The 27,300-nt window shown below is 47.3% G+C and overlaps 1 protein-coding gene across 1 annotated transcript in view; it reads left to right on the top strand.

Moving 5' to 3' along the window:
• Positions 1-27,300, top strand: part of PRKCG (protein kinase C gamma) — a 61,440-nt gene that overhangs the window by 19,701 nt on the left and 14,439 nt on the right. The window contains exons 2-10 of the mRNA XM_080978096.1: positions 10,087-10,118; positions 15,955-16,037; positions 17,979-18,090; positions 20,199-20,330; positions 23,292-23,448; positions 23,586-23,720; positions 24,202-24,289; positions 24,622-24,651; positions 26,670-26,807. Coding sequence (XP_080834222.1) covers positions 10,087-10,118; positions 15,955-16,037; positions 17,979-18,090; positions 20,199-20,330; positions 23,292-23,448; positions 23,586-23,720; positions 24,202-24,289; positions 24,622-24,651; positions 26,670-26,807 — 907 coding nt within the window. The remainder of the gene's footprint in view (positions 1-10,086; positions 10,119-15,954; positions 16,038-17,978; positions 18,091-20,198; positions 20,331-23,291; positions 23,449-23,585; positions 23,721-24,201; positions 24,290-24,621; positions 24,652-26,669; positions 26,808-27,300) is intronic.

Raw genomic sequence — 27,300 nt, 5'->3', positions numbered from 1 at the left:
TTAGCTCCTGCATCTCTCTGTCTGACATGGCGTACAGCTTGCCTACAGGGAGCTGTGCCCCAGGGAGTAAATTGATTTGACAGTCAAAGGGTCTATGCGGGGGCAGTTGGTCAGCTTCCCTTTCGCTGAAGACGTCGCGGAGATCTGCGTATTGTCGTGGTACCTTCACGTTCTCCGTTACTTCAGTCCCTGCTAGGGTGGCTTGGGCCCCTGCCAAACCCTTTCCCTCTTTGCAGTGTTCTAAGCAATGTGCTGAACCAAAAGAAACCACTCTCTGATGCCAGCCCACCAGCGGATCATGTAACGCTAGCCAGCTCATCCCCAATATAATGGGAGCTCCTCCCAAGGTGGCCACATTAAACGCTATCAGTTCGGTGTGCCTTGCCACCTTCATTATCATTGGGACGGTCTGCAAGCTGACTTCTCCTCCCAACAGCTCCCTGCCATCGATCGTGGTCACCTGCAGGGGGTTGCTTAAAGGGATCGTCTGTATCTGGTGTTCAGCTGCAAACTCTTTGCTCATGAAATTGCAGGAGCTGCCTGAGTCCAACAGCGCCTTTATCTTTAGAGGGTGTCCGTTTGGCAGCTCTAGCGCCACTTCTATCACTAGGGCGGGTTTAGGAGGTTCTGGCGTGGGCACTTTCACTGCTCTTTGGCCTGGCTGCTGTGCCCCGACGGTGGCAGCCAGGCGTTGGCTTTTACTTGCTTCGGTATTTCTTCCTCTCTTCCCTCCACAGCTCCTACCATCCCTTGCCATTCCTTCCTCTGGGGGCAGACTCTGGCAAAGTGACCTGGCTGTTGGCAGAGATAGCATTTCCGGGCGCCTTTTCCCTCCTTCTTTCCCCCCTCACTGGGCTTTGAAACTGCGCGCGCGCGCGCTGTTCCGATTTCCATCGGCTCTGCCGGCGGGAAAGTTGGCTCTGGAATGTCTGGAATGCGGAACTCCTTCCAACGTTCCCCCTTCCCTTCCCGCCTCTCCAATGCTCTCGCCTCCTGGCGCGCTCCTATGGTCAGCGCTGATTTGGTCAGCTGGTCCATAGACTCCGCCCTGGGCGCCCGGGAAAGTTCGTCTTTCACAGCCGAAGAAAGCCCTTCTTCAAAGAGCATTTGAATGGGTTCCGCCGATAGATCCCACCCCAATTTATGGATCAACATGGTGAACTCAGTCCAGTACTCACGGACAGATCGGCTCCCCTGTTTGCAAGCCATTAACTGTCTGCGCACCACTCCCTGTTCAATATCGCTGGAAAACATCAGATCCATGGCGCGAAAGAACTTCATCGTGTCCTTTAGGACGTCACTATTCGCTGCCATCAGGGGTCTAACCCAGTCTCTCGCCCCCTTTTCAAGATGCCCAATCACGAAAGCCACTCGTGATTCCTCGTCAGGGAATTCATCAAACTGCAGATTGAGGGCATATTGCATCTCTGTCCGAAAGCCATGATAGTCTTTGGGCTCCCCCCCAAACTTCTGCACCAATCCTGGTACCTTTCTGACGAGTTGGGTGTCTTTCCCCTTTTTGTCTGCATCCTGAGCCCTCCTCTCCTCAAGCCTCGCCGTCTGCAGCGCTAGCTGGACCTCCAACACCCGGTACCTTTCTTCCAGGCTTGGACCCGCTCCAGCTCCTGCTTCTCCGGTTCCGGCTGGGTTGCTCATGATGCCTTCTCCTGCACAAGCTGCTCACGGAGACTGTCGGAATGCTGTGATGGGACGATGAGCTGCTTGTGTGTAAAATCCTAGTCCCTCAGAGTTTGGTCAAGTTTGCAAACCTCTGTCTGTAACGGAGCCCCTTAAACATGGCTCCGTCAGTCGCTGGCAGATTCCGACAGTGGTTGCTTTCGGAATCGCTTCCAACATAAAAGCTCCTTAACGGAAACACGTCTTCTGGACTCTCTGCGTGACAGTTTCCGGCGAGGAGTGGGTGTCCCTACAGGAGGTCCTGAAACCTCCCCACTGTTTTCGCTGGAAGTGTCTCTGAGCCATCCCTCCAGCTCACTTTCCCTCAGCTCAGCTCCTCTCCCCCTACTGGTTCCCTCTTCAGCTGCTGAGTCTCTCCCAACCTGTGTGAGCCCTTTCACTTCCCTTCCTTCCGATGGCAGTTCCCTGACAGCTACCTAGATGCCTTTTCCTTCCACCCTGTCTGTTTAGTAGAGCTGCACCCAAATGTTGAAAAACATGAGTGTTAATTGCCACAACGTAATAAAATAATTGCCACCACGTGCAGCAAGGAAGCAAAGCCAGCCAGCCTATTGGTTGGTTTGTAATATTAGAATAAGAATTGCTGACATATCTGTTTAACAGTTCGTGCTTTGTTGGATTTTAAGTAGTGTGTGTGTGTGTGTGTACACCCACCCACACCAATACACAAATTGTACTGTGAAGCCCCTTTACCCTGGCCATGGGTTGGACAAACCATGTGGTCATTCTTTCTACCCACCTGCCATCTTGCCCCTCCTTGCTTACCTTCAAAGAGGTTGACAGTTAAACTTTTGTTTCTCCTTAGGTCTGTATGTATTTATGTGGCAGCAAGTTCCTTTTAAATCATCAGGGCTTACAGTTTATGGTTACAGATTCTGTTGACATTCACCTACTATGATGGGCATCTGCAGATGTTTGCCTGTTCTCCGTTCTATGCAGACAGAACTCTCTCTTGAACTTTATTCCCAAACCCCCTTCAGTTTCCAGATTTATCAGTGGGGAAACCCCCTGACCTCCTCCTGTACCATTCACAACACTTTGATCTGCAAACATCAGCAAATACAGTAAAATGTTTCAAGGCCTGGTGGCAAACATTATCACCTGCTAATGTCTTCAGAGCAAGCTGCTGTTAAATGCAGAGCAGAGGAGCAGGGGGCCGGTGTGAACCACACACCACACAGTGCCTGTTTATTTTGGCATCACTTTCCAAGATTATGCACGCCCCAGCAAAATCAGAAGTGTCTATGTAGAGCAAGCATTGAACTGTTTGCAGTTTTGGAATGATTACAACACATGTTCTCATGGACACACAGACTGTCCCCTGCAAAGAATAATCCAGCAGTCATAGAAAAATATTTATATAAACCCAGTCTTTCCCTGTTCATCAGTGGCAACTAATTCTAATGTCTCTTTTCTAGCTCCTCTGTCAGAGGTAGTATGCTTCTGAACACCAGTTGTTGGAAACTTCAGGAGGGAAGGGTGCTCTAGTGCTTAGGTCTTGCTTGCAGGCTTCCCATAGACATCTGGTTAGCCACTGTGAGAACAGGATGATGGGTGAGATGGGCCATTGGCTTGATCCAGCAAGGACTGTTTATGCCCTTAGTCTCAGTGTTAACCCTTATAGAGCTCAGCAAGGAAGAAGATGGGAAGAAATGCTGCTTGTGGGCTTCTCTGAGGCGTCTGGTGGCCTAATCCAAACAAGCTTTTCTTTTGTTCTTTTGCTCAGCAACCCCTAATAGGTGGGGTTATTGAGCTGGTTATAGGGCATAACAGGCACGAGACTAAAGGCTTATCCATACTTCCTCATGTCCCATTGGTTTCCCCCAGGGAAAACTGCTCTTTGGCGCTCAATCAGAACAAACAGCAGTTCAAGTTTTCCTCGGGTCGCCATTTCTTCTGATCTATCACTTAAGAGTGAGTTTTCCCTCGGAAAGGAGCGAGGCAAGGGGAAAACTGCTCAGACCCCTGCTTTCTAGGCACAGGACAAGCTGAAGTATGGATGAGCCCCCAGGGTCATTCCTGATTGTTTACTTGCAGGCCCGGGCTCCCTACTTGACTTAAAGGAGCAAGGGTGAATCTTGGATGAAGTTTCAAATATGTCTGCCCCTTCAGATAAACAGCGAACGACCTTAGATCATATTTCCATACAGCAGAGAAACTGCCTCATATGTGATGCTGTAAGGAGCTGTCCAATTTTGTAAGTGGGTTTTCTTCAACCCTCACATTAAAATAACAATTATAATATAGGGTTCGGGCACTGCACTCCCAAATAGTCCTTGGTAAGTCTTCATGAGGTACTTCCTGATCCTAGAGTCCTTTATAGTTGTGATTTTAACATTTTTACATACAACCTATTTGAAAGGGTGTGGACTCTTGCATCAGTCAGTAGATTTTACACACACACACACACACACACAAACACACACGTGTGACAATGTCCCCATTATAGGGATATATGGTTTGGGGTGGTCCAAATCCTATTTTGGCGTACAACTGTGTTTAACCCCCTTCCCACTTTCCCGTAGTGTTCTGAACCTGTTTTTTTAAAAAACAACTAAAAAAAAAGGGAACTAGGAACTGCAGATAAGGAACTAGGACAGGAGCCATCTTCAGCTTGTCAGCCTTGTTTGTTGTGATCCCCATTAAGGGATCTCTAGGCTTCCCCCTCGCTGCTCCTCCACTGAGAGAAAAGCATCACCTGTCAAATGTCCGCTTGTCATGAGGCAGCTGTGAAAGGCAGAGAGGCTCTGACAGGGACTGGGAAAAAGGCTGGCAACCCGAACTGTGGGGCAGAATCTATTCTTTTCCCTGAATTCAAAGCCTACAATTCTGGGTTATATCTCAGCATCCTTCCTGGCCACCTCCTGCTCCGTCTTTTAAAAGCTGTAAAGATGTAGAGTGGCTTTGATCCATCCCTGGAACACCAAGAGATCTGGAAACTCAAAGACATAGACCTGTAGTGAGGGGAAATAAAGAAAAACACCAGTCAGAAACAGAGAACTCAAACCCTTTCACTGCACCCATTAGTCTTTACTCCCTTCCCCCCCCAAAGGTGGGATCAAATGTTTCAGGGTCTTCACCACCACCGCCCCACCCCGCCAGCTTTCCTTTTCCAAACATTTGTCAGACCCAGAGATATGAGCTGTTTTTCTTTCTACACCCTCTTTTTTCTTAAAATACCTCCACAGAATCTCTGGGTCAATTTCTCTGGTTGTATTCACCCACTCAGGCCTGGGAAGAGAACGCCCCTCAGGCATATATATCTTCAGGATCTCTCCTTGTGGAGTAATTGCCACAAAACATATTTCAGCTCACATTTCTTATCCATAGTTGGGGAGGGAGGGGGGTCTCTGTGTGTGTTTAAAAATAAGTTTGTTTTTCCTCTTCACGGTTTTTTGGTGATAAATGGGAGACACACTCCCCTGTTGTACTCACATGTTAGAATGTGGGAGGGGTGAATTCCTATAAAGCAGGGTGGAGATAGAAAACACAATACCGGAGAGATGGAAAGGGGCATGAATCTTCCCAAGTCTCCTCCACCAAACTTTTCCATCTACTTACATTTCTTAGAGCGCCAGTGAAGAAAAAGTTGCTTGGGAAATAGTGCTGGTTTTGTGCCTGGGGGAGGCATGGGTGTGAGGAGGATTCAGCCCTCCCCTCCCTCGCATACTATGCTTTATGTTGGTCCTACATCTCAACCCCCCCTCATAGGAATCCAGTTTTAAAACACATGTCCGCTGTGATTATGTATCATTTACCCCAAGAGGAAGATCTACCTTAGAAGGAAGAGCCCACCTTTTGTGCCTCCGCATGAGTCACTGTTCTGTTATTTATTTAGAATCATAGAATCATAGAATCATAGAATCATAGAGTTGGAAGAGACCACAAGGGCCATCGAGTCCAACCCCCTGCCAAGCAGGAAACACCATCAGAGCACTCCTGACATATGGTTGTCAAGCCTCTGCTTAAAGACCTCCAAAGAAGGAGACTCCACCACACTCCTTGGCAGCAAATTCCACTGTCAAACAGCTCTTACTGTCAGGAAGTTCTTCCTAATATTTAAGATATTTTTAGGTTGCCTTTTAGGGCCAAGCCTCACAAGCTTCCAACTTGTAAGAGCACAATATACATAATAAAATTATATATATATATATAATCATCACTAAAAACAGCAGTACAATCCAATAACTGTTTTGCTGAATAAGAGTACCATTCAACCCAGCTGTGGGCATGTAACCCTGCTGCATCTCTTGCTGTACGAATTCATCCTTCCTGCAGCAATAACCATAGAACTGTAGAGTTGGAAGTGATCAAAGGGTAATCTAGTCCAACCCCCTGAGAATGCATGCAGCAGAATGACTTGCCACCAGTAGAAGGTGATTGGAAGAGGTGAGGCAAGAACAGGGACTCATTCAGAGATGCACTGGGCAGCCTCCTTTTGCAGTAGGTTCACAAGATGCATCTATCTATCTATCTATCTTGTATGAAGGTGCCCTGTTACACATCTTAGGAATTACTATCCTTGCTAGCGATCATGAATTGGCAGGCAGTGGTAATTATTTTGGATTACAGTGCAATCCTACCTGTTCCTATTCAGAAGTAAGTCCTATTGAGTTCAGTGGCACTTACTCCCAGGTGAAATGCAAATAGGACTGCCTCCTTAATCTGGAATAAAAGGGTGGTCTCCTGAATGCTAGCCACCTTTATGCCCCCCCCTCCAAACCCACACTCCTCATGTCAGATTGCTGTCTTCCCTTTATGGCAGAAACTCTCTGCTTTTAACACACACTTTCCTGCCCTGCAGAAATTCAACAAGTGGAGCATTCCCCCACAAGGATATGCAGGGATGGGGGAAGTTGCACACGATACGCACACACTCCTGTTTGCTCTGCATCCAGTGAACTCCCACTGCTGGTTTGAGAAATGGTATACACATGACTCCAGCCACAATCCATATCCTGTATCCATACAGTTCTTTCTTGTGAAACACAGCATTTCGAGTTTTGACGCATCTTCCTCACAAACCAGCTTTGGTTCAAACTGAGAAAAAGAACAACCTTGCTGTGCTTTAAGCCAGTAATGCGTACACAGCATGTCTTATTTGTTTCTAATGGCACAAAATCTTCTACAGCTTCCACACAACACCTTCTTCCTCAAAGTCCATTCCCATATCCCCCCCGCTTTACTCTGGATTTACCATTTCTACCTTTTTTTGTTTGCGTATCAGAATTTCTGCAGATATAGTAAAACTGGATGCAATGGGAAATAATGCAGAATAGCAGTTTGGTGAGGACAGTGCCATGTGGATGCTGAGAAAAACCCTGCATGCATGAGCAGGGTCTACAAAAACTATTGTGTGGAACTGGACATGCCCCGTTTTTGTTTTTGTGTGGATGTGTGGGCAGGAGGAACAAAATTTGTGACCGCCATTCCTGGCCCAGAATTCCTTGCTCAGAACTCGGGACTGCTGAATCCTAATTCTTGCCCCTTAGCCCCTTTCCTTCACAAACAGCCAAAGAGTCCTACATTTCTCAGGCTCCTCCCCCATCCCCCCCCCATTTCCTATTATTTCTCATTTATATTTAGACCCGGAATAAGCAGACTCCACACCTGCCGAAATCCCCTCTTTTAAAAGGCCTGGGAGCCCTGGCCTCTTATGCTTCTGGCTATCCTGATTAGCACCCCACTTTCAATCCTTTGGCATCTCTGGGGAGGGTGAGGAGAGACACCTGCCTGAAACCCTGGACAGCTGCTGCCAGTCAGTGTGGACAATACTGAGCTAGATGGACCAATGACCATACTCAGTACAAGGCAGCTTTCTAGTGCCCAATTAAAAACTTACCATGAGTTAAAATATGCGTGCATTTGTGTATGTGGCAGAGAGGAGATGTTTGCAGCTCGCTTTTCTAGCACCTTGTTTCCCGCCCCCCTCCTCATGTTCCCAGTTGCTCTTGTCATCATAACCTCCTGCTTGGCTAGTTTATTCCTTTTGTGCATTTTTAATTAAAGCCAAATGCTGAACCTTAAAATAAAAAAGCGACATCATCAGTATTCTACACACACACACACACACACACACACACACACACACATTCTACACACACACACACACACACACACACACACACCATATTTCCCTACATGCTGAAAGAGGCTTTGCCATCTCCAGTGTCTGTTAGAGCTGGTGGAACATTGAGATACTGGCTGTCAATTTTTGGAGACTATTACCATGGCATGTGTGTATGTGTGGATTTAACCAGCTGACATATTTAACTAAGAATCCTGGCTGTTCCACTCCCCCACCCCTTTGCTTCAGTCTAAAGGTTCATACTACAGGAGAATCCTGGGTACTGTAGTTGGTTAAGAGTGCTGGGAATGGTCACTGTGTGGATGTGTAAGCTACAGTGCCCAGGATTCTTTCGGGGAAGCCATGGGACGCGGGTGGCGCTGTGGGTTAAACCACAGAGCCTAGGACTTGCCGATCAGAAGGTCGGCAGTTTGAATCCCCGTGACGGGGTGAGCTCCCGTTGCTCGGTCCCTGCTCCTGCCAACCTAGCAGTTTGAAAGCACCTCAAAGTGCAAGTAGATAAATAGGTACCGCTCTGGCGGGAAGGTAAACGGTGTTTCCGTGCGCTGCTCTGGTTTGCCAGAAGTGGCTTAGTCATGCTGGCCACATGACCCGGAAGCTGTACGGCGGCTCCCTCGGCCAATAAAGCGAGATGAGCACCGCAACCCCAGAGTTGGCCACGACTGGACCTAAGGGTTAGCGGTCCCTTTGCCTTTACCTTTATGTGTCTTAAATGTGTAGCGTGGCTCTGACTGTGGTCAACCTGTCCCGGTGAGGAGGATAAGGAGCAGCAGTAAATTGTTGGACAAGAGATGTTCAGGGCCCTGTGCCCCCTAAGCTAGCATTCTGCTCACAGGAGAACACAATTGCCCATTGTCAGTGTTGAAATAAGATTTACCTGTTAGTCTAGTGTTGGCTTCTGCCCATGGAAATGTGGGGAGAGAGGGTGCCATCTTGTCCTTTGCCTCAGGCAGTAAAATGAGCTAAGAATGTATCTGATACTAATTTAAAGACTGTTTATCCCCACATGAACCAACCTGACCCCTGTGCTCATCATCTTAGACCCCTCTCCATGTTCCCCCTCTGAGGGAGGTGTGGAGAACATCAACACAAGAGCAGGCCTTCTCAGTGGTGGCTCCCCACATATGGAACTCTCTCCCAGGGAGGCATGCCTGGTGCCGTCGCTACTTATCTTTAGGCACGAGGGGGGGGGGGGAGATTTATCTTTCCCCAGTGTGGTGTAGTGGTTAAGAGCGATAGACTTGTAATCTGGGGAACCGGGTTCGCATCTCCGCTCCTCCACATGCAGCTGCTGGGTGACCCTGGGCCACTTCTCTGAAGTCTCTCAGCCCCACTCACCTCACAGAGTGTTTGTTGTGGGGGAGGAAGGGAAAGGAGAATGTTAGCCGCTTTGAGACTCCTTCGGGTAGTGATAAAGCAGGATATCAAATCCAAACTCTTCTTCTTCTTCTTCTCCAGGCTGTTTGCTTTTAATCATCTGTGGCCTCCTTCTGTGGCTGGAATTAGTTTATTTTAAAAATACAAATGAGTTTCAGATTACATTTTGTTTTCGTTTTATGCTGGTTTTAATGTATGTGCTACTTTTCTGTTTTGTGTAGCTTTGAGTTACTTTTTGATTAGAGAGAGCGAGAGAGTGAGTGAAGTGATTGATAAATTTAATAAATAATAATGCATGGAGGCTACAATCCTGCACACACTTACCTGGGAGTATGCCCCCCCCCCACCCAAACACAGTGGGACTACTGGTAAGTAAAATTCATCGGATTGTGCTTTCAGTCACCCAGTGATAATTATCATCAGTGTAATAGAATGGAGGATTCTGTTCCCACCCTCTGCTTATGGAGACTGTAACCCATGTCAGGGATTATGAGTATGTAACCAGGAGGATTATTGTTATTGTAGGTTAAATTATCCAGTTAATGGACATAAATTTGTATTAGGGTTGCCATATTTCAAAAAGTATAAACCAGGACACCCCTTTTTTTAGGAAGACCCCAAAAATGTTGAGTCCCAACCCCCAAGTGACTTGTCTAAGACGTATGGCAACCCTAGCTTGTATGGGCATGGCACAAGAGACTTTGCATTTTTGAAATCCACACTGTTTTCTGGCATTCTAACCACTCAGCATGACTCCCTTCCTATAAGTCTGTCTTATCCCCCACCTCTCCCTGGCACATGAATGTGCTGCTAAAGTCACATCTAAGGGATTTGCTAGCTGAGTGCGCCTTAAATCCTACGCTTTGTGAGAGCTAACAACCTGTTTCTTTTCTTCCTTCTTTTTATTTTAACTTTCTATGCAGGGGGATTGGAAAGCAGGGGCTCCAGTGCTTAGGTAAGAACTTTTTTTTGGCTTTCCTCTCTGGGTTGGTCCTCCTTTCATGAGGAGAGCACCACATGTTGTGAAAGCACAATCCGGCATATGAAGCACCCCAGCAGGGTCACAGCGGGGAAGGAATTGCAGTTTTATAAAAGAGAGGTTGCGGGAGCGGAAGCCACATGCATCCCTCAGCCCAGATAATGTGGTGGATTGCTTGTAGCACGTCAGTGCTCAGGGAAGAAGTGCACTCTGCATGTACCTCAGAGGCACTCTCTCCACTCAGTTGCTCTTGGGGGAAAAGGGCTGCTGTAACTTCAAATCTTTCTTCTTGATGGCGGTTCCATGACTTTTACAACAGATCATAACAGGAACAGTGTTCTTGTGACATGGAATTAGGGAGAAGATACACCAGTTGAATTAGTTTCTGTTGGGTAGCTTTTCAGTTTACAGAACCTCTGTGGGAAGACAAAGCAACAGATCTAGTTGGAACAGGAAAGCTGGGAACAAAGGGCAGGATTCACCCAGTATACCTGAAGGAGTGTCTCCACCCCCATCGTTCAGCCCGGACACTGAGGTCCACCACCGAGGGCCTTCTGGCGGTTCCCTCACTGCGAGAAGCGAAGTTACAGGAAACCAGGCAGAGGGCCTTCTCAGTAGTGGCACCCGCCCTGTGGAACACCCTCCCATCAGATGTCAAAGAAATAAACTATATGACATTTAGAAGACATCTGAAGGCATCCCTGTTTAGGGAAGTTTTTAAATAAGAGCCAGGGCACCTGGGTTCTTTGAGAGAAGAGTAACTTCCTGTGGAGTACAAGCTGGCATGTAGGGGACAGAAGAGCTGGGATTCAGGACTCACAGGCTCTTAGTAGGAAGGGAGAGCTGGATTTGTGTGGGTGCTGGGCTGAGTTGCTTCTAATTTCCCTAATTCCCTTTTTAATCAGGCAGTTGACACACACATGGCCTCTGAGCCAGGTTTTATTGTTTCGCTGAACTAGATTTCTTCGTCTATTTTAGGGCTGTGAAATCTCTCTCTCATTCTTCTTGTATTTTATATACACTTCTGTCTCTTCCGCTCCCCTTGTACCTGACACTTCAGTCCAAATTTACCTTCACATTTGCACCTGCTTCCAGCTTCCTTGTGCTCTGCCCCCACCACGGTCAGGGATGTGTGTGTGTGTGTGTGTGTGTGTATGCTAGTATACATATGCACAGTAGTGTGGAAGATGGCAATTACACCGTCCACCAAGATACTTGTAAAGTTAGCCATAAATCTTCACCTCATACTTAGAAGATCCTACCTCAATTGGTTTCAATATGTTTGGAGGGCCAACAAAATCCACCACAACTCAAAACATGTTCAAAGTATGTTTGGAGTTGTGTGTATCCACTTCACACTTTGCGCATTTATCAGGAGTGTTTTCTTCCACCGTGTGTGTTCATGTCAGAATACCCCCTGCACACGCCCCCAGAAACGAACCCTGCGCTTTATGCCATTGCTGTATACACATTTCCCCCCTATATAGAAATGGTGGTTTGTTGTTGTTGTTTTTTGCATGTTGTTGTTGTTGTTTAGTCATGTCCAACTCTTTGTGACCCCATGGACCAGAGCATTTCAGGCACTTGTGTCATCCACTGCCTCCTGCAGTTTGGTCAAATTCATGTTAGTGGCTTCGAGAACACTGTCCAACCATCTCGTCCTCTGTCATCCCCTTCTCCTTGTGCCCTCAATCTTTCCCAACATCAGGGTCTTTTCCAGGGAGTCTTCTCTTCTCATGAGGTGGCCAAAGTATTGGAGCCTCAGCTTCAGGATCTGACCTTCCAATGAGCACTCAGGGCTGATTTCCTTAAGAATGGATAGGTTTGATCTTCTTGCAGTCCATGGGACTGTTTTTTGCATAGGAAATTATAATCTATGAAGATGCACTAATTCTTCGGATCAACCTCCGCATGAACCCGTCATATGTGGTTACCTTGCAACTCCCTACTCCCCTGATTTTAAAAACATATATACATTTATTGACTACATTTTTATCTCTTTCTCCTTCTCCAAAAAGCTTAGGACTGCATACGTGGTTCCCTCTCCGCTTTATTCTGACGATAATCTCACAACACAGGCTAGACTCAGGCCATGTACACATTAATGGCTGACAATGCAGCAAGATCATCTGTCTCCCCACCACCACCCCTTTGCTTCAAGAGTTGCATTTGTATGCTGTCATACACACCAGATGTCTGCACCCGATGACCTATTTGCTTTCCCTGCCCCTGCAAGCCCCTGCAACCCCTCTGACTCATATTCATGAAGCTGCCATCTGCCCATGTGCAATGGCTGCCTCAAGTGTACACACCTCAGTTTCACTGTGAAGTGAATGTGGCTTCAAAGCAGCAGTATTTCTCAAGGAAGTACAGAATAGCTCTGCATTGTGGGTAACATTGTGCATACACACATTCAAAAGCCTGTGGTGAGACTGCACTGGAGGCAGAGTAAATGATAATGTAAACACAATCTAATACAGAGTTACTGGTTTATGGTCACCCAGTGGGCTTCATAGCTGAGTGGGATCACGCAGGTCCTAATCTGGCACTCTAGCCACTATTTGATCACACCAGATCTCCAGCACTGTGAAGTATGCAGCCTTCCACTAAAGACCAGAAGAGGACAGTGGCTCCTTATCCCTTTATCCTCCAGTATCTTCCTGTGGAAAATCACATACAATTTGGTTTTCATCCCACAGGGGAAAAGATAAAGTCACCTATATATTTTCCTCTGCTGGGAGTAGGGGAAGCAGCTTGTGGTATGTTTTTTTCCCCCCTTCAGCAGACAAACTGGAGGGTAAGTGGTTGGTAACCCATATCCTTCAGGCCTCTATGAAAAACCACATCCTGCGGGGTTTTTTTGCAAAATAAGTAAAAAGCCAAAATGATAAACAACATGTGCCACGCGCAGTTAGGCCCACATTTATCCATAGGCCTTTCTCACATGTCACAGAAAAACATAAGTTAATTGCTTACTGGGTTGTGCCTTTCTGGTCTGTTTTGCTCCTCCCTGTGAGCATACGGAAGAAAGAAATTCACGAGCCCTGGCTTAGCTTTATGTCTTAACCAGGGACTGCGTCTTGTTTCACTGCCAACAAACCACAACCTATCGATGAGATTTGTTCTTGGCATACTGACTGTGGTTCGTTGGAGCAAAACAGACGATTCCTGGTTCAGACAAAAGTGTCAGCAGGGGAAAGAGCCCTTTTAGGCCCCTTCATGACATGTGAACTGGGCCGTAGACACAATTGTGCTTAATTAGACAGCACGGATGTGCTCTACTGCACACCCAATGAAAATGTAAACGCACATGCCCTGCCATGTGCTCATGCCCTTTCGCTTGCCATGAGATGCGTGGCCCCCCCACAGACACCTTTCTCCGACAGGTCTCCAACCCCCCCTCTCTGACGTTCGCCCTCATGCATGTGAGCACGTGCAGAAATTCTTCCATGAACATACATTTCGGGCCTCCCATCCCTGCACATTTTCACAGGCCCCTATGCTTGTGTGGAATTTCCTCCTCTACCAGTTGCACTTGTGAAGAAGAGTCAGGCTGGCAAGCCAGCACTTAACACCTGGAGATGCCCCTACCCTGCCTTTCACAAACATTCATGTCAGCTCCCGTCCAGTTTAATATTTATGGCTTCCCCCTGCTGCTTCTTTCCACAGTTCATTTTCTAGGTTCAGGTTTCCCTTCCCCATGGAGGCCTAAGGATCTCCCCCTGTCTGCCTCCCCTCTAACCGCCCCCCCACCCTGCAACTTTATTACATTCTGCAAAACACATCTTCAGCTCTCTGTGTCCAGACCTGCCGGTTGCTAAGAAACCACACTACGGCTGCTAAGCAACCCCCCTCCTCACTTGCCAGCTCTGTCAACACCTGCCAATCAACTGATGTCCCATATCATATCCTGCTTTTCCAACTATGCATCCCTTTGCCCAACTGAGAGGACCCAAACATCCTCATTCCCGCACCCAATTTGCCCTCTTAACTCATCAGCCGCCACTCCTTTCCTGGAGAATTTAGGAAGTCTGGCTCCAGGGATGCTCCATCATAGCCCTCTGGGTACCATTCTTGCCCCTTCCCATCCCACCCTTAGGTATTCTAGGTCTCAGCACCCACCACCTTCACTTCATGTTGTAATTCCCCTTATGTACGCTGGACATCACACACACACACACACACACACACACACACACAGGGCAATGGCTCAGTTGGGAAATCCGTTGCCATGGGAACCCAAGGCATTGACAAAAGTGAGTGAGCAAGAGATATGGATCAGGGATAGGGGTTGCCAACTGGCTAGAAAGTCATGGGCTTGGACTGCCCTTGTGTATTTTACAGTGGCTGGATACGCAGGAAACAGCAGCAAAACAACAATGGCATCTTAAAGATGAACAGGAAATAGCAGGCAAAGGTTTCAGCGGCTGGACTGCACACGATCCCCTTCTGTTTGCTGTAGGTCAAATGCCTGTTAACTCGCCCAGCTGCAAATGAAACATGGGCAACTGTATTGTGGGGAGGGGGCGCTGAATGGATAAGTGAAAAGCAGGGCTAGGTTCTCTGGGAGAGGGCTGTATCCTAATTGGCTCAGAGGATGTCAGTGTGTGTGTGTGTGTGTGTGTGTGTGTGTGTGCATCTGAGCAAAAGTCTTCCCTGCCCCCTTCCTCTGACTCCGTCCGATCCCCCTCCCCCGTTGTGTGCGGGTACTTGTGGATTCGTCCCCCGCCTGTTGCCATGGAGACCCATCTTCCAAATCTCAGGCCTGAAGATGCTGAAGGCGTGGGGGGGGGGGGGGAGGAAAGGAGAGAAAAGTCACCCCCTCACCCTGCACCTGCATTTGCAGACTAATAAATATCCAGTCTCTCCTCTCCCCTCAGAAAGCCCACTCACTCCTTGCACTTTTGCTTCTTGGATTTAATGGAAAAGCCCATGAGTACAAAGTCGAGATCAATTAGCACATATTAATATTGGCCCATTTAGACAGCCTGGCATACTAACATAGAGGTGGTAAAAGGTTAGGGTCTGCCCTCCCTGCCTTCACCATTTCAGTGAAAGCGGATAGGGGAAGAAAAGATTCTAATCTGCCATAGCCTGTGCCAGAAGCCAGTGAGGTGATAGTTTTCTCCGCAGCATTAAAGAGAGAGTACTAAGTTCCAGCGCCGGGAGGAGATCCCATAGCTCAGTGGTAGGCCTCATGTTTTGCGAGCAAAAGGTCTCGCGTTCAGTCCAGGCTTTGTTTTGTCTTTAATGATCAAGTAGCAGGGATAGGAAAGGGACTCTAGCCAGCCGCTGCCGGCCAGAATAGATAACACGGGGGCTGTGTACACACCATTCACTTAAAGCCCATGACTTTCCCCAAAGAACCATGGGAATGGTAGCTTACCCATCACAATTCAAAATGCAAAGCAAAACTACAGCTCCCAGGATTCTTTGGGGGAGGGGAAGTCATGTGCATAGCTGTCAACTTTTCCCTTTTCTTGCGAGGAATCCTATTTGGAATAAGGGAATTTCCCTTAAAAAAAGGGAAATGTTGATAGCTATGGTCATGTGCTTTAATTGTGGTTTGTATGCAACCTGGAATGAAGGTCCAGTGGTCTGCCTCAGCCTACGGTAATGTCACATGGTCATGTTTTTGTGCTGCTAGACACCTGGGTCATGTATGATTTCGTGATGCAGTTTCCTCCAATAAAGAACAACAAACATTTATTCCCCCCCCCCTTTTCTGCCATGTTTAGTTTTCTGCTCAGCACTGAATCCCCCCCCCCTTTCCCCAGTAAACTTTTCTCTCTTTCTCCGTCCCCTTTCTTAGTGTGCAGCTTTGTCTTACACAAGAGATGTCATGAATTTGTCACTTTTGAGTGCCCAGGAGCTGGGAAAGGACCCCAGACAGATGTAAGTGAACCCCTTCATATTGTCAAACTTTAAGTGGCTATTTATAACTCTTTTTGCTGCTGCCTCCAAAATTGATGGGGATTTGTCAGGGTGGGAGGAAAATAAATTATGGGTTGGTGGGGGTGGGGGAAATAGATAAGTTAACCACTTCTGTTTCCGTGACTTTGGTGGGCAGAGTACTGTGGGGAGGGCTTGGCAGCCAGGACTTCAGGCCTCACTCCTCCACTCCAGGTGAGCGTCCCGGTTTCCTTGCTATTTATATTGCAGAGAGGGGGAGTGGGGAGTGGATGTCTTCATGAGGCTGACACTGTCCCATTTCTGTTGTCCTTGGCCTGGAAATCCCAGGGAAGGAATAAGGAAGGATGGGAGGGCTTGCCTGACTCTCTCCTTCAATTGCAAACAAATTGCCTTGCAGAACTGCTTCGCACAGAATTACCTGTTCCCTGAGTGCCTTCTCAGTTGCATGCACTGAGGCATGTGTCATGCAACTTCAATTGCATCCAAGCTTGTAACATGCAGGCCCAGACCTGCATGTTCTTACGGGAGAAGAAGATGCATTGGTGGCACCCAGGCCCTAAAGGCAGAGTTGTTAAGCACACGTGTTTAAAAATCTAGCATTTGGTACTATGTGGTATTGTTTGAAATTATGTGTTTCTGCCACCCCAATTGTGCTCCGAATGTTGAGTATGTTTTTGTGCTAGCATGCACACCTATTTGTTTATTTATTGCAGCTATTTCTATACCGCTTATTTACTGAAATATCTAAGCAGTGCTACATGCTTGTGGAATGTACTGTGTACATATTCATAGAATAGTCATGGAAATCCACACCCATAGACCCCCAATTCATGTTTATAATCCATAATTGTGTGGTAGGAGGACATGTAGCATCTATATTTGAGGTCCCAGAATCAATCCCTAGCATTTATTTTTAAAGGCTCTTAGGGCCAAACTACACATGATGCTAAATGTGTCACTGGAAGCAACATGTATTCCCAGCATGTTCACCCCCACCATGTAAATAGCAGCTGTTCATGAGGTTAACCTTTACCTTTTGTGATATGGTCCCAATTAAAATCCTCCCGAGATGCTATTACATCTGGGAGGGGAGCTTCAAGGTGAGCTTCCTTCCTGGGATGAATTGTACCTTTGTAGGGAGAGGAAAGATGAGGTTAAGCCCTCAATACACCATGACTCTGATCTTGATTGCCCTTCCAACATGGCTGATGATAATAATAATAATAATAATAATAATTTTGTTATTTATACTCTCCATGTGGCTGGGTTGCCCCAGCCACTGGGCTGATATTGGAGTAAAAGAAAAATACCGTATTTTTCACTCTACAAGACTCACCAGACCATAAGACGCACCTAGTTTTTGGAGGAGGAAAACAAGAAAAAAAATATTCTGAATCTCAGAAGCCAGAACAGCAAGAGGGATTGCTGCGCAGCGATCCCTCTTGCTGTTCTGGCTTCTGGGATAGCTGAGCAGCCTGCATTCGCTCCATAAGACGCACACACATTTCCCCTCACTTTTTAGGAGGGAAAAAGTGCATATTATAGAGCGAAAAATACGGTAATACTTGCAGCTTCTAGTGCTCCCCTGGGTGTCACAATGTACATTGTGCACCCCCCTTTTCTCATGTACTTGTTTCCACTCCATGAGCACTCTCATAAAACGTTCTTTTCACTTGCACACAAACTGCACATTCACATTCCAAGCCATACTTTGTGCTTCTTAACAACTGTGCATTCTCACTTCCAACCTCTAAAAGGCGGTGGGGGGGGCAGAGTCTCCCCTAACAACCTGCATGCCAGAGGTTTTTACGGGTGGTGTTGGTAGGGATGGAACTAGGACAAAAGACGCAAGTGTTTTAGAGAATCATGTGTAGGTTCCCTTCATCATAGATGCTGTGCTTCTGTGCATTTCCCCTTTGATAGGATCCTCGGAACAAGCACAAGTTCAAAATTCACAGCTACAGCAGCCCAACCTTCTGTGATCACTGCGGCTCACTCCTCTATGGGCTGGTGCACCAGGGGATGAAATGCACCTGTGAGTAACCATTTGCCTTCCACAAAAAATAAATCAATCAATCCTGTGGTGCTGTAAAGGCTAACTGTGTCATGGGCTCTCCAGAGCAAAAGCCTCTTTTGTCAGAGGGCTGTTGTAGCGTGGGGGTTAAGAGTGTGTGCTATGAACAGGAAATCCTCAGTTCAGAATTAGCTCCATCATGAGTGCACTGGGTAGGTAAGGTGGTATTCTTCAACCTCTGCTCTACACCTGCAATGTGGAGGTAGTTGCTGTGCCACTACTATTAAGACTATGTTCCAGGGCTGCCTCAACAGTGGCTGGGTTGCATATGTCCATCTTTTCAATGACTTAGGAGAAGTGGTCCATACATGCATGGGCGTAGGCAGGATTTTTGTTGGGGGGGAGCAGGCCTTTTGGTGGGGGTGGCAGAACCTCTTTTTTTAAAAAAATAAATTTTTATTAAGTTTTACACAAGTATCTCCAATTAACAATTCCCAATTAACATATTTTTCTCTTTTGGACTTCCCTCAGCTTCTCTGACAATCATCCGTATTTGAATTTATTATCTACGCATTCCCAAAATTAATATCGCCTTTTAAGATACCTTTACAAACATATTTGCATTCTTGCAATATTCCTTATTCTTTCACAAAGCTTCTTTAAAACCCACTAGCGTTGTTTGCTCATCACATACACTTTTTCAGAACCTCAGTTAGCTATGTATTTTTATTGATTGGGAGGCAGTTGCCCCTCTCTGCCCCTCCTTGGCTACGCCCATGCATATACATCAACTAGTCTTACAAAGTGGACCGATAAGGCAGAGGGTATATTATCCATGGCCTCAGTGTAGTGAAAATTAGCTGTGATTGAGGCTGGATCTACATATGCAGCAGGACAAGATGCATGTAGACTGCGCCTCTTAGGAAGACAGCAAGGGGATATTTCCTCAAGTAAACAATACCCAGTCTAGGACAATACCCAGTCCTAGAAAACCTAGGAGAGATTCACCCGCCTGCACTCTGAATTGGTATTATAGGCTGTTATATCACATCGTTCCCACCCAGTGTGGACTGATCCCCATGGGGATTGGTAGGTTGGAAGGCAAAGAGACCACCAGCAGGTGGAGCTAGAGGCAATGACAGGCAGTGTTGTTCTCCTCCTCTCTGCTCTACTAGGGCAGTACTGAAATCAGGAGGAGGAAGCTGCCACCTCTTAAACTAGTTGTAAGAAAGAAGGCAGGCAGACAGGCGGAGAGAAATGTCCCATTCATCCATATGGACTAGCTTCCTCCTATCCCACCTTCGTCTTCTGTATGTGTAGGTCTAGCTTAAAGGTAAAGGTACCCTTGACCGTTAGGTCCAGTCGCGGACGACTCTGGGGTTGCGTGCTCATCTCGCTCTATAGGCTGAGGGAGCTGGCGTTTGTCCGCAGACAACTTCCGGGTCATGTGGCCAGCATGACTAAGCCGCTTCTGGCGACCTTCTGATTGGCAAGCCCTAGGCTCAGTGGTTTAGACCACAGCGCCACCCGCATCCCTCTTAGGTCTAGCTTAACCACTAAATTAAGCTTCATGGATTTCAGTGGGAGCTAGTCATCATTAACAACAGCTGGACTGATACCCACATTTATATTTGGAGTAAGAGGAATCTGATGCAGTTTTGCACACATCCCTATTGCAAGGTAGCACCTACAGATTGTCCTGAGCATACAAGGAAAGGCTCTTGTGAAGTTTGCAAATTCATGCACGTGAAACTGCCAAATGGATGAAATCATCATCATCATCATCATCATCTATACATTGAAATTGCCCAGTTTTATGTAAGCCAAGTATATTGTGTATCCTATATCAAAACATTTCTTAAAAATCTGTTGGATTAATAAAACACAATTGTAGTGAATTGGAAGTCATTGGTTTTTCTGTTGTTTGTTTTTTAAAAAACAACTAACCAGTTAGTTGCCTGGACACTCCTATGTCTGCTCAGAAGTAAGTCCTATTGAATTAAATGGAGCTTACTCCCAGGTAAGCGGGATTAGGATGGCAGCCTAAATGCTGCAAAGGGAACGGTAGCATTGCCATCTATGGTTATCTGGTCCTAGCTTAACTCGCCCACCTCTGTTGCCCCCTGCAGGCTGTGAGATGAATGTGCACAAGCGCTGCGTCCACTGTGTGCCCAGCTTGTGTGGTGTGGACCACACAGAACGCAGGGGACGCCTGCAGCTCCACATTGAGACATTTGGGAGTGACGAGATCCATGTGACTGGTAAGACGAGAATGGTGGTGACTGGGGTAAGTGGGGAAGAATAGGAATAGGTCGGCCTGCTCTCACCTGAAGCTGACTCTTTGTTGACATCTTCATTGGAGCTTAGGTGGGAGACAACAATACAGAATGCTCTGGTTGTGGACTGTCTTCTCAACAGGAAACCAATGTTTGGCTCCATCTCTTCTCTCTCCTCAATGGCAAACTGCAGTAGCTCTTTTTGCCCAGTCCTGTGATGAACTAGGATGAGAACCCTTCCTTTCCTTTTATGCTGCTCTCAGTTCTCTCAGTTGTCTCATATTTAAGGGAGCAAACAAGATGTGATGGGATAGCTAGATCAGAGGCTCTGCTCTTTGGCCAGGGAAAATCCTGCTCAGCCCTTCTATAGCGACTGAGATTTCAACAGCCATTGTGCAAAGCTTATTGCTATAGCAGACGAGGACTAGAACTGTTGTTATTAAATAAAATTAAAATAAAAGCTGAGATGTTCAGGATGTTTGATTCTGTCTTTAAGGGACCAACAACACATGTAAGGCAGCCCCATTGCCCAATTGATTTTGAGAGGTTGGGGAGGAGGTACAACTGCATAACAACGTCATTTCTTCAGCTGAAAAAGTCTCCCACAGTGGCTGACAAATCCCACCCTTTACACTTGCGTTCTAAGAGACACAACACAAAAGGAAAAGGGAGTTGGGAGGGAGTAGGGAAAAAGCAAGCCCAGGCACTAATTCATAGTTACAGGGATCTTGTAGTGAACAGCAGGAATGGAAAAAATTGGCTGGGAGCCAGAAGTTCCTGGTCTTTCAGTAGAGCTTGATGGAGAGGCAAGGCAGCCTCATCTCTCTGCATCTCTTGCAGAGGGATGCAGTTTGGGCCACCAGTACTACTTGTTTTTTGGCGGGTACCAGCCATCAGGGATATCTTTTAACTGGAAATCTTCATATTCTAAAAGTGAGCCCTCACTTTTTAAACAGAAACTGTCATGCCACAAATTAAAAAGCTTATTTTTAATTTTTTTAATCTTAGCTGATGCAGACACAAACTCCAGGCATGCTGCTCTGCATACATCTGAAATGGTGTCAGGTGAATTGAGAATGATAGACAGGAAAGTGGGCTGTCGTAGACTTCCAGGGGTCTGGAGCCATGATTCAGAGTTCCATGTAGCCTTTTCTGGCTCCCCGTCGCAGGCGGGGATGGAATAAATTATGCAAATGCATGCACACTGGCTCAATTTGCATAATTCATGCAACGTTTGCTTGATTCATACAGATCACAGGATTCAGCTTAGTTTGCTTCTCGGACTGAAAACTGCCTTGGTGCCAAATCTTTGAATGTGCGTTCTTGTGCACAGGGAAGGGCGGTAGCTCAGTGGTAAAGCACCTGCTCTGCCTGGAGACGTTATCAGGATCAGTTCCCTGTCACAGCCAGTTAGGGTTGGGGGGAAACACCCTCTCTCCCCTGGGGAGCTGTCAGCTGCCAGTCAGTGTAGGAAATACTGAGCCACATGGACCAATGGTCCGACTCAGTCAAAGACAGCTCCCTGTGTCCCTCAGTATGCACAGCTCAACACGACTCTGTAACTAACTATTTATTTATTTATTTATTTCTCTCTCTCCCTCTCTTCCTTTCTTTATATCTACCTCAAAATAACAATAATGGCTATTGTTATACAGTGGTACCTCGGGTTACATACAGTTCACGTTACATACGCTTCAGGTTACAGACTCCGCTAACCCAGAAATGGTACCTCAGGTTAAGAACTTTGCTTCAGGATGAGAACAGAAATCGTGCTCCGGCGGCGCGGCGGCAGCAGGAGGCCCCATTAGCTAAAGTGGTGCTTCAGGTTGAGAACAGTTTCAGGTTAAGAACGGACCTCTGGAACGAATTAAGTACCGTATTTTTTGCTCTATAAGACTCACTTTTTCCCTCCTTACTTAGTAAGTTGTTTTGGCTTCTGAGATTCAGAATATTTTTTTTCTTGTTTTCCTTCTCCAAAAACTAGGTGCGTCTTATGGTCTGGTGCATCTTATAGAGCGAAAAATACGGTACTTAACCCGAGGTACCACTGTAATACAATATATTGATTGATCGATTGCCTCTATATCCCATGTAGCCTCCAAGGAGCTCAAGGTGGTGCACATAGTCCTCCTCTTTATTGTATTCACACAACAACCCTGTGAAGTAGGTTAGTCTGAGAGATAGTGACTGGCTAAAGGTCACCCAGTGAGGCTCATGATGGGGGATTTGAACCCCAGTCTCCCAGGTCCTAGTTCAACACTTTTACCTGCTAGACCACACTGGCTCTCTGATAATAGTGACAATCAGGGACAGCATTGCTATTAAGAACAGCCAGGGCTGCTGGAACATCAAGAAGATGCCCTGGGCCCTGCAGCAGAGAAGAAAATCTTTTGGGGTTGAGGTGGGTGGAGAACAGCATGGGAGCAGGAGGCCTGGCTGTGGCGGCGAGTGGGATTGATTGAGCTGGTGGAGGCTGAGAGCCAGGACGCCTGGGTTCTATTCCTAGCTGCAGAACTTGACATCCCCCGCCTCTGCTTTTCACACCTTCTTTCTCTGCACACTTTCTTCCCGCTCTCGTTTCCCTCCCCCCCTCCTGGAACCCTGCATGTAGGTGGTGAGGAGAAAGCCATCGCTGCAGTTTTCTTGACAGAAAGGGATTTCCTCACCCACCCCTCTACTATCTCCTTCAATTTCTCCACCCCCAACGCGCACACAAGCCACATATGAGGGTGGGAGCAATTGCTGCCACAGCAATTTCCTTGGCCCGCAGCAGGTGGCCTGGGATGGGAGCCAGTGGATCCTCCTTCCTCCGCCCACTAGGGAACGCAGGAGGTCTGTCTTCCCGCCCACTCGCCCTCTCCTCCAGTACTTACTCTGCTGGAAGCTAATCCTCTGTTGGAAGCTAATATGCGTGTCTCCCCTTCCCCCCCTCCTTTTCTTTGTTAGTTGGTGAAGCCCTTAACCTGATCCCGATGGATCCCAATGGCCTCTCGGACCCCTATGTGAAACTCAAGCTGATCCCTGACCCTAAGAACCTAACAAAGCAAAAGACTCGGACCGTTAGATCCACCCTCAACCCAGTGTGGAATGAAACCTTCACTTTGTAAGTCCTGCAGATGTGATGGAGGACCTAGAAGCCAGAGCCCCGATGGGGTTGTGTGTGTGTGTGTGTGTGTGTGTGTGTGTGAGAGAGAGAGAGAGAGAGAGAGAGAGACTCTGACCTTCTTTATACCTCCCCAGCACCCTGCAGCCGGGGGACATGGAGCGGCGCCTCTCCATCGAGGTGTGGGACTGGGACCGGACAACCCGCAATGATTTCATGGGAGCCATGTCCTTTGGGGTGTCTGAGCTTTTCAAGGGTCCTGTGGAAGGCTGGTAAGGGGAAATCTGTGGGGGAGCAGGGCCGGAGGGGGGTGGTGGAGAGAAGCAAAGATGGAAGAGAATGATGGGGCAACTCGGGGGACCACCACTGGCTCATTTTCTTTCTCTTTCCCCGTCCGTCTTGGCGTCTCTTTGGGTTTTTATCTGTTTGCCTGGATGGCTCCATTATCTAATCCAATCTGTCTATCTATCTACCTGTCTTCTCTGCCTTATCTATCTACCTTATCTATTTTAATCTACCTTAACTACTTATCTATTTTATCTAATCCATCAAATACCCCTCATTTCTCCTCCCACCCCTCACCCCACTCTTCTGTTTCCATTTCCTTCTGCATTCCTCCCCATCCATCTCTCTCCCTAATCACTCCCTCCTCTTGTTCCTCCTCCTCCTCCTCCTCCTCCTCCTCCTCCTCCTCCTCCTCCTCCTCCTCCTCTTCCTCCCTGCCTGGTGTCCCTGTCTGCGTTGCTGTCCCAGGTACAAATTGCTCAATCAGGAGGAGGGCGAATATTATAGTGTCCCTGTGGCCGATGCAGAAAACTGTGGGCTGCTGCAGAAATTTGAGGTAACCTTGTGGCTCTCCGGCCCCGCTTGGACTGGCACCCTCCCCTGGTCTGCCCCTGCCAACTATGTGCCATATCCAGCCCAAACACAAACCACACCCCTAGCTGGGGGTGGTGTGGCAGGGCCACTGCTGTGATGAAAGGAGCCAGGTTGGAGGGAATACCTCTGAATCACTTTTTCTCTTAGGACTCCAAGGGAGGGAGGGAGGGTGGTCGGACTGGATAACTGGCCATTGACCTGAAATGGTACTCCTAGCCAGGAGATAGGAATAGGGCAGAGGTTACTTGTGCATCTGTCTTAAACCCTGATTTATTTTTATTTTTGGTCTTCCAGGCTTGCAACTTCCCACTGGAGCTCTATGAGGTACCTGCGATTCCCTTAGTTTCTTCTGCCTTTTTCTTGGTGCAATGAGATGGGGAGGGGTTGAAGTTGGTTTCCCGTTTGCTGCCCATAAGGACATCAGTCAGTCTTGGAGCTGATTTCAAGGGCTTTATAGAGTGGGAGGGAAGCAACATAAGAGAAACAGCTACGCTTGGACGGGGGGGGGGGGGGAATCCATCAAGACCAGCAGTGCCCAGCACGAGCCGTTCCTGGGCAGCTCCAAGCAGTGACACAGATTTGGATCTCAGGGTACTGATGTTGAGGGCAGCAGCAAACAGGCCCTGCATCTGCACTTGGGCTGCCATGGGCATCCTTTCCCTTTATTACTATTATTATTTTTAAAAAAACCTAATAGCACTCTATATAGGGGGCAGCTGGCAATAAATGCACATGGTTGCAGACATCAATCAATCAATCAATCAATCAATCAATCAATCAATCAATTATCCTTTTCTGCAACAAAGTGGTGCTTATTCCCAAGTCAATGTATTTAGTGTCAGGGCAGCAGATGCAAATTCTGTTGTATTTCTGTGTCCCCCCCCCCTTTCCCCCCTAACATAGCAGAAATGTTAAAGCAGTTGAGCCATAGAAGCAGGTGCCTAGTGGAGAAAGCCACCCCCTTACTGTTTTTCTCAGCGCATATATATATATATATATATACACACACACACACACATAATACCTCTGAACACGAACATTGCATTCTGTATCATGGCTCATAGCCACAGATGTCGATACAAACCCTCTATTATGAGTGGCCACCCTGAGCTGCTGTTTGAACCCACACTTGCACAGGGAGGAAATATTTCCTTTTGACTGCCCCAAACTTCCTGAAGGAGGTGAGCAGAAAGTAGAAAGTACTTGTGGGGCAAATGGATGAAAGAAAGAAAGAAAGAAAGAAAGAAAGAAAGAAAGAAAGGCAGAAGACTCTGAGACAGGACTGGTTATTCCTGGGCCTCCTGCATAGGATAAGCCCTTGAACATAGCATGCTGCCTCACAATGTGCCAGGTGCCATTGGTCCAGTGGGGGTCATTCTATCTGGCAGTAGCTCTCCAAGGTTTCAGAGCTGCTTTCCCAGTCCTGAGATCCCAGAGATGCTTGGGGTTGAACCTGAGACCTTCTGCATGCAAAGCCCTGAGCCATTGAACCTCCCCTCTTCGTTGCATGCATCTGCCACTCCACAAACTGCACACAACTCCTGCTTTATAAATGTTTATAAGGAACTAGACATACAACCAAGCTACTTTACAGCTTTTGCACAAGTTTCACAAACTCCTCCTAACATGCAGAGTGTGTCATAACGTAATAGACTGGTGACTGGGAGCCGCCGCCGAGACCGTATAACACCGTTCTTGAAAGACCTACAGTGGCTCCCAGTACATTTCTGAGCACAATTCAAAGTGTTGGCGCTGACCTTTAAAGCCCTAAATGGCCTTGGTCCAGTATACCCGAAGGAGCGTCTCCACCCCCATCGTTCTGCCTGGACAGTCCAGCGCCGAGGGCCTTCTGGCGGTTCCCTCGCTGCGAGAAGCCAAGTTACAGGGAACCAGGCAGAGGGCCTTCTCGGTAGTGGCACCTGCCCTGTGGAACGCCCTCCCACCAGATGTCAAAGAGAAGAATAACTACCAAACTTTTAGAAGACATCTGAAGGCAGCCCTGTTTAGGGAAGCTTTTAATGTTTAATAGGTTATTGTATTTTAGTGTTTTGTTGGAAGCCGCCCAGAGTGGCTGGGGAAACCCAGCCAGATGAGCGGGGAATGAATAATAAATTATTATTATTATTATTATTATTATTATTATTATTGAGTAAACATGGGGCAGGGGACATGGACATATTGACTAAAATAAACCAGTGTGCCACTATTGGCGTAGATACTGCATTAGTTGTATTGCCGGCTCTCCTGCCCCTTGTTCTGAGCTTAAGGAGGAGGTGGTACTCATGCATATCCATGTCTGTGTTTTCCTCTCCTCCCTGCCTCGAACCACGGTGCGCCTGCAGAAGGTTCGCCATGGCCCCATCCCATCGCCATCCCCCAGCCCCACTGACACCAAGCGTGGCGGGTTCTTTGGCACCAACCGCTTCCACATCTCCGACTTCAACTTCCTGATGGTGCTGGGCAAGGGCAGTTTCGGCAAGGTAGGCCTGCCTTTTTTTAAGGGATGTGCACAGAGGAGCAGGGAATGTCTTGCAACTGCAGGCACAGCAACGCATTGAACGTGTTTCCGTTTGAGGAAGTGTGATGGCGAGAAAAGGATGTACGTGCACGAAATACTTCACCTCCAAGAAAGTGTGTAAAGTCACCTGCTTCCCCTGCAGAACTGTCACGGGATTTGGAGAACCTTTCTTTGTTTTCTTTTTGCCTCCTGCTCCTCTGGTTCTTTGGAGGCTGAGCACACCCTTCTGCAGTGCTGGAACTCTCATCCACCCAGAGGATTATCTATCTATCATCTATCTATCTATCTATCTATCTATCTATCTATCTATCTATCATCTATCTATCTACCTATCTATCTATCACCTTCCTTCCTTCCTTCCTTCCTTCCTTCCTTCCTTCCTTCCTTCCTTCCTTCCTATTCATATTGAAGCTTGGCTACTTTGAAGCTTTTAACAGACACCACTTATATAACAA

The sequence above is a fragment of the Podarcis pityusensis genome (genome assembly GCF_964106645.2).
Source record: "Podarcis pityusensis genome assembly, chromosome: 13".
Classification (NCBI taxonomy): domain Eukaryota; kingdom Metazoa; phylum Chordata; class Lepidosauria; order Squamata; family Lacertidae; genus Podarcis; species Podarcis pityusensis.
The sequence above is the reverse complement of the archived record's forward strand: the minus strand, read 5'-3'. Positions and strand labels throughout refer to the sequence as shown.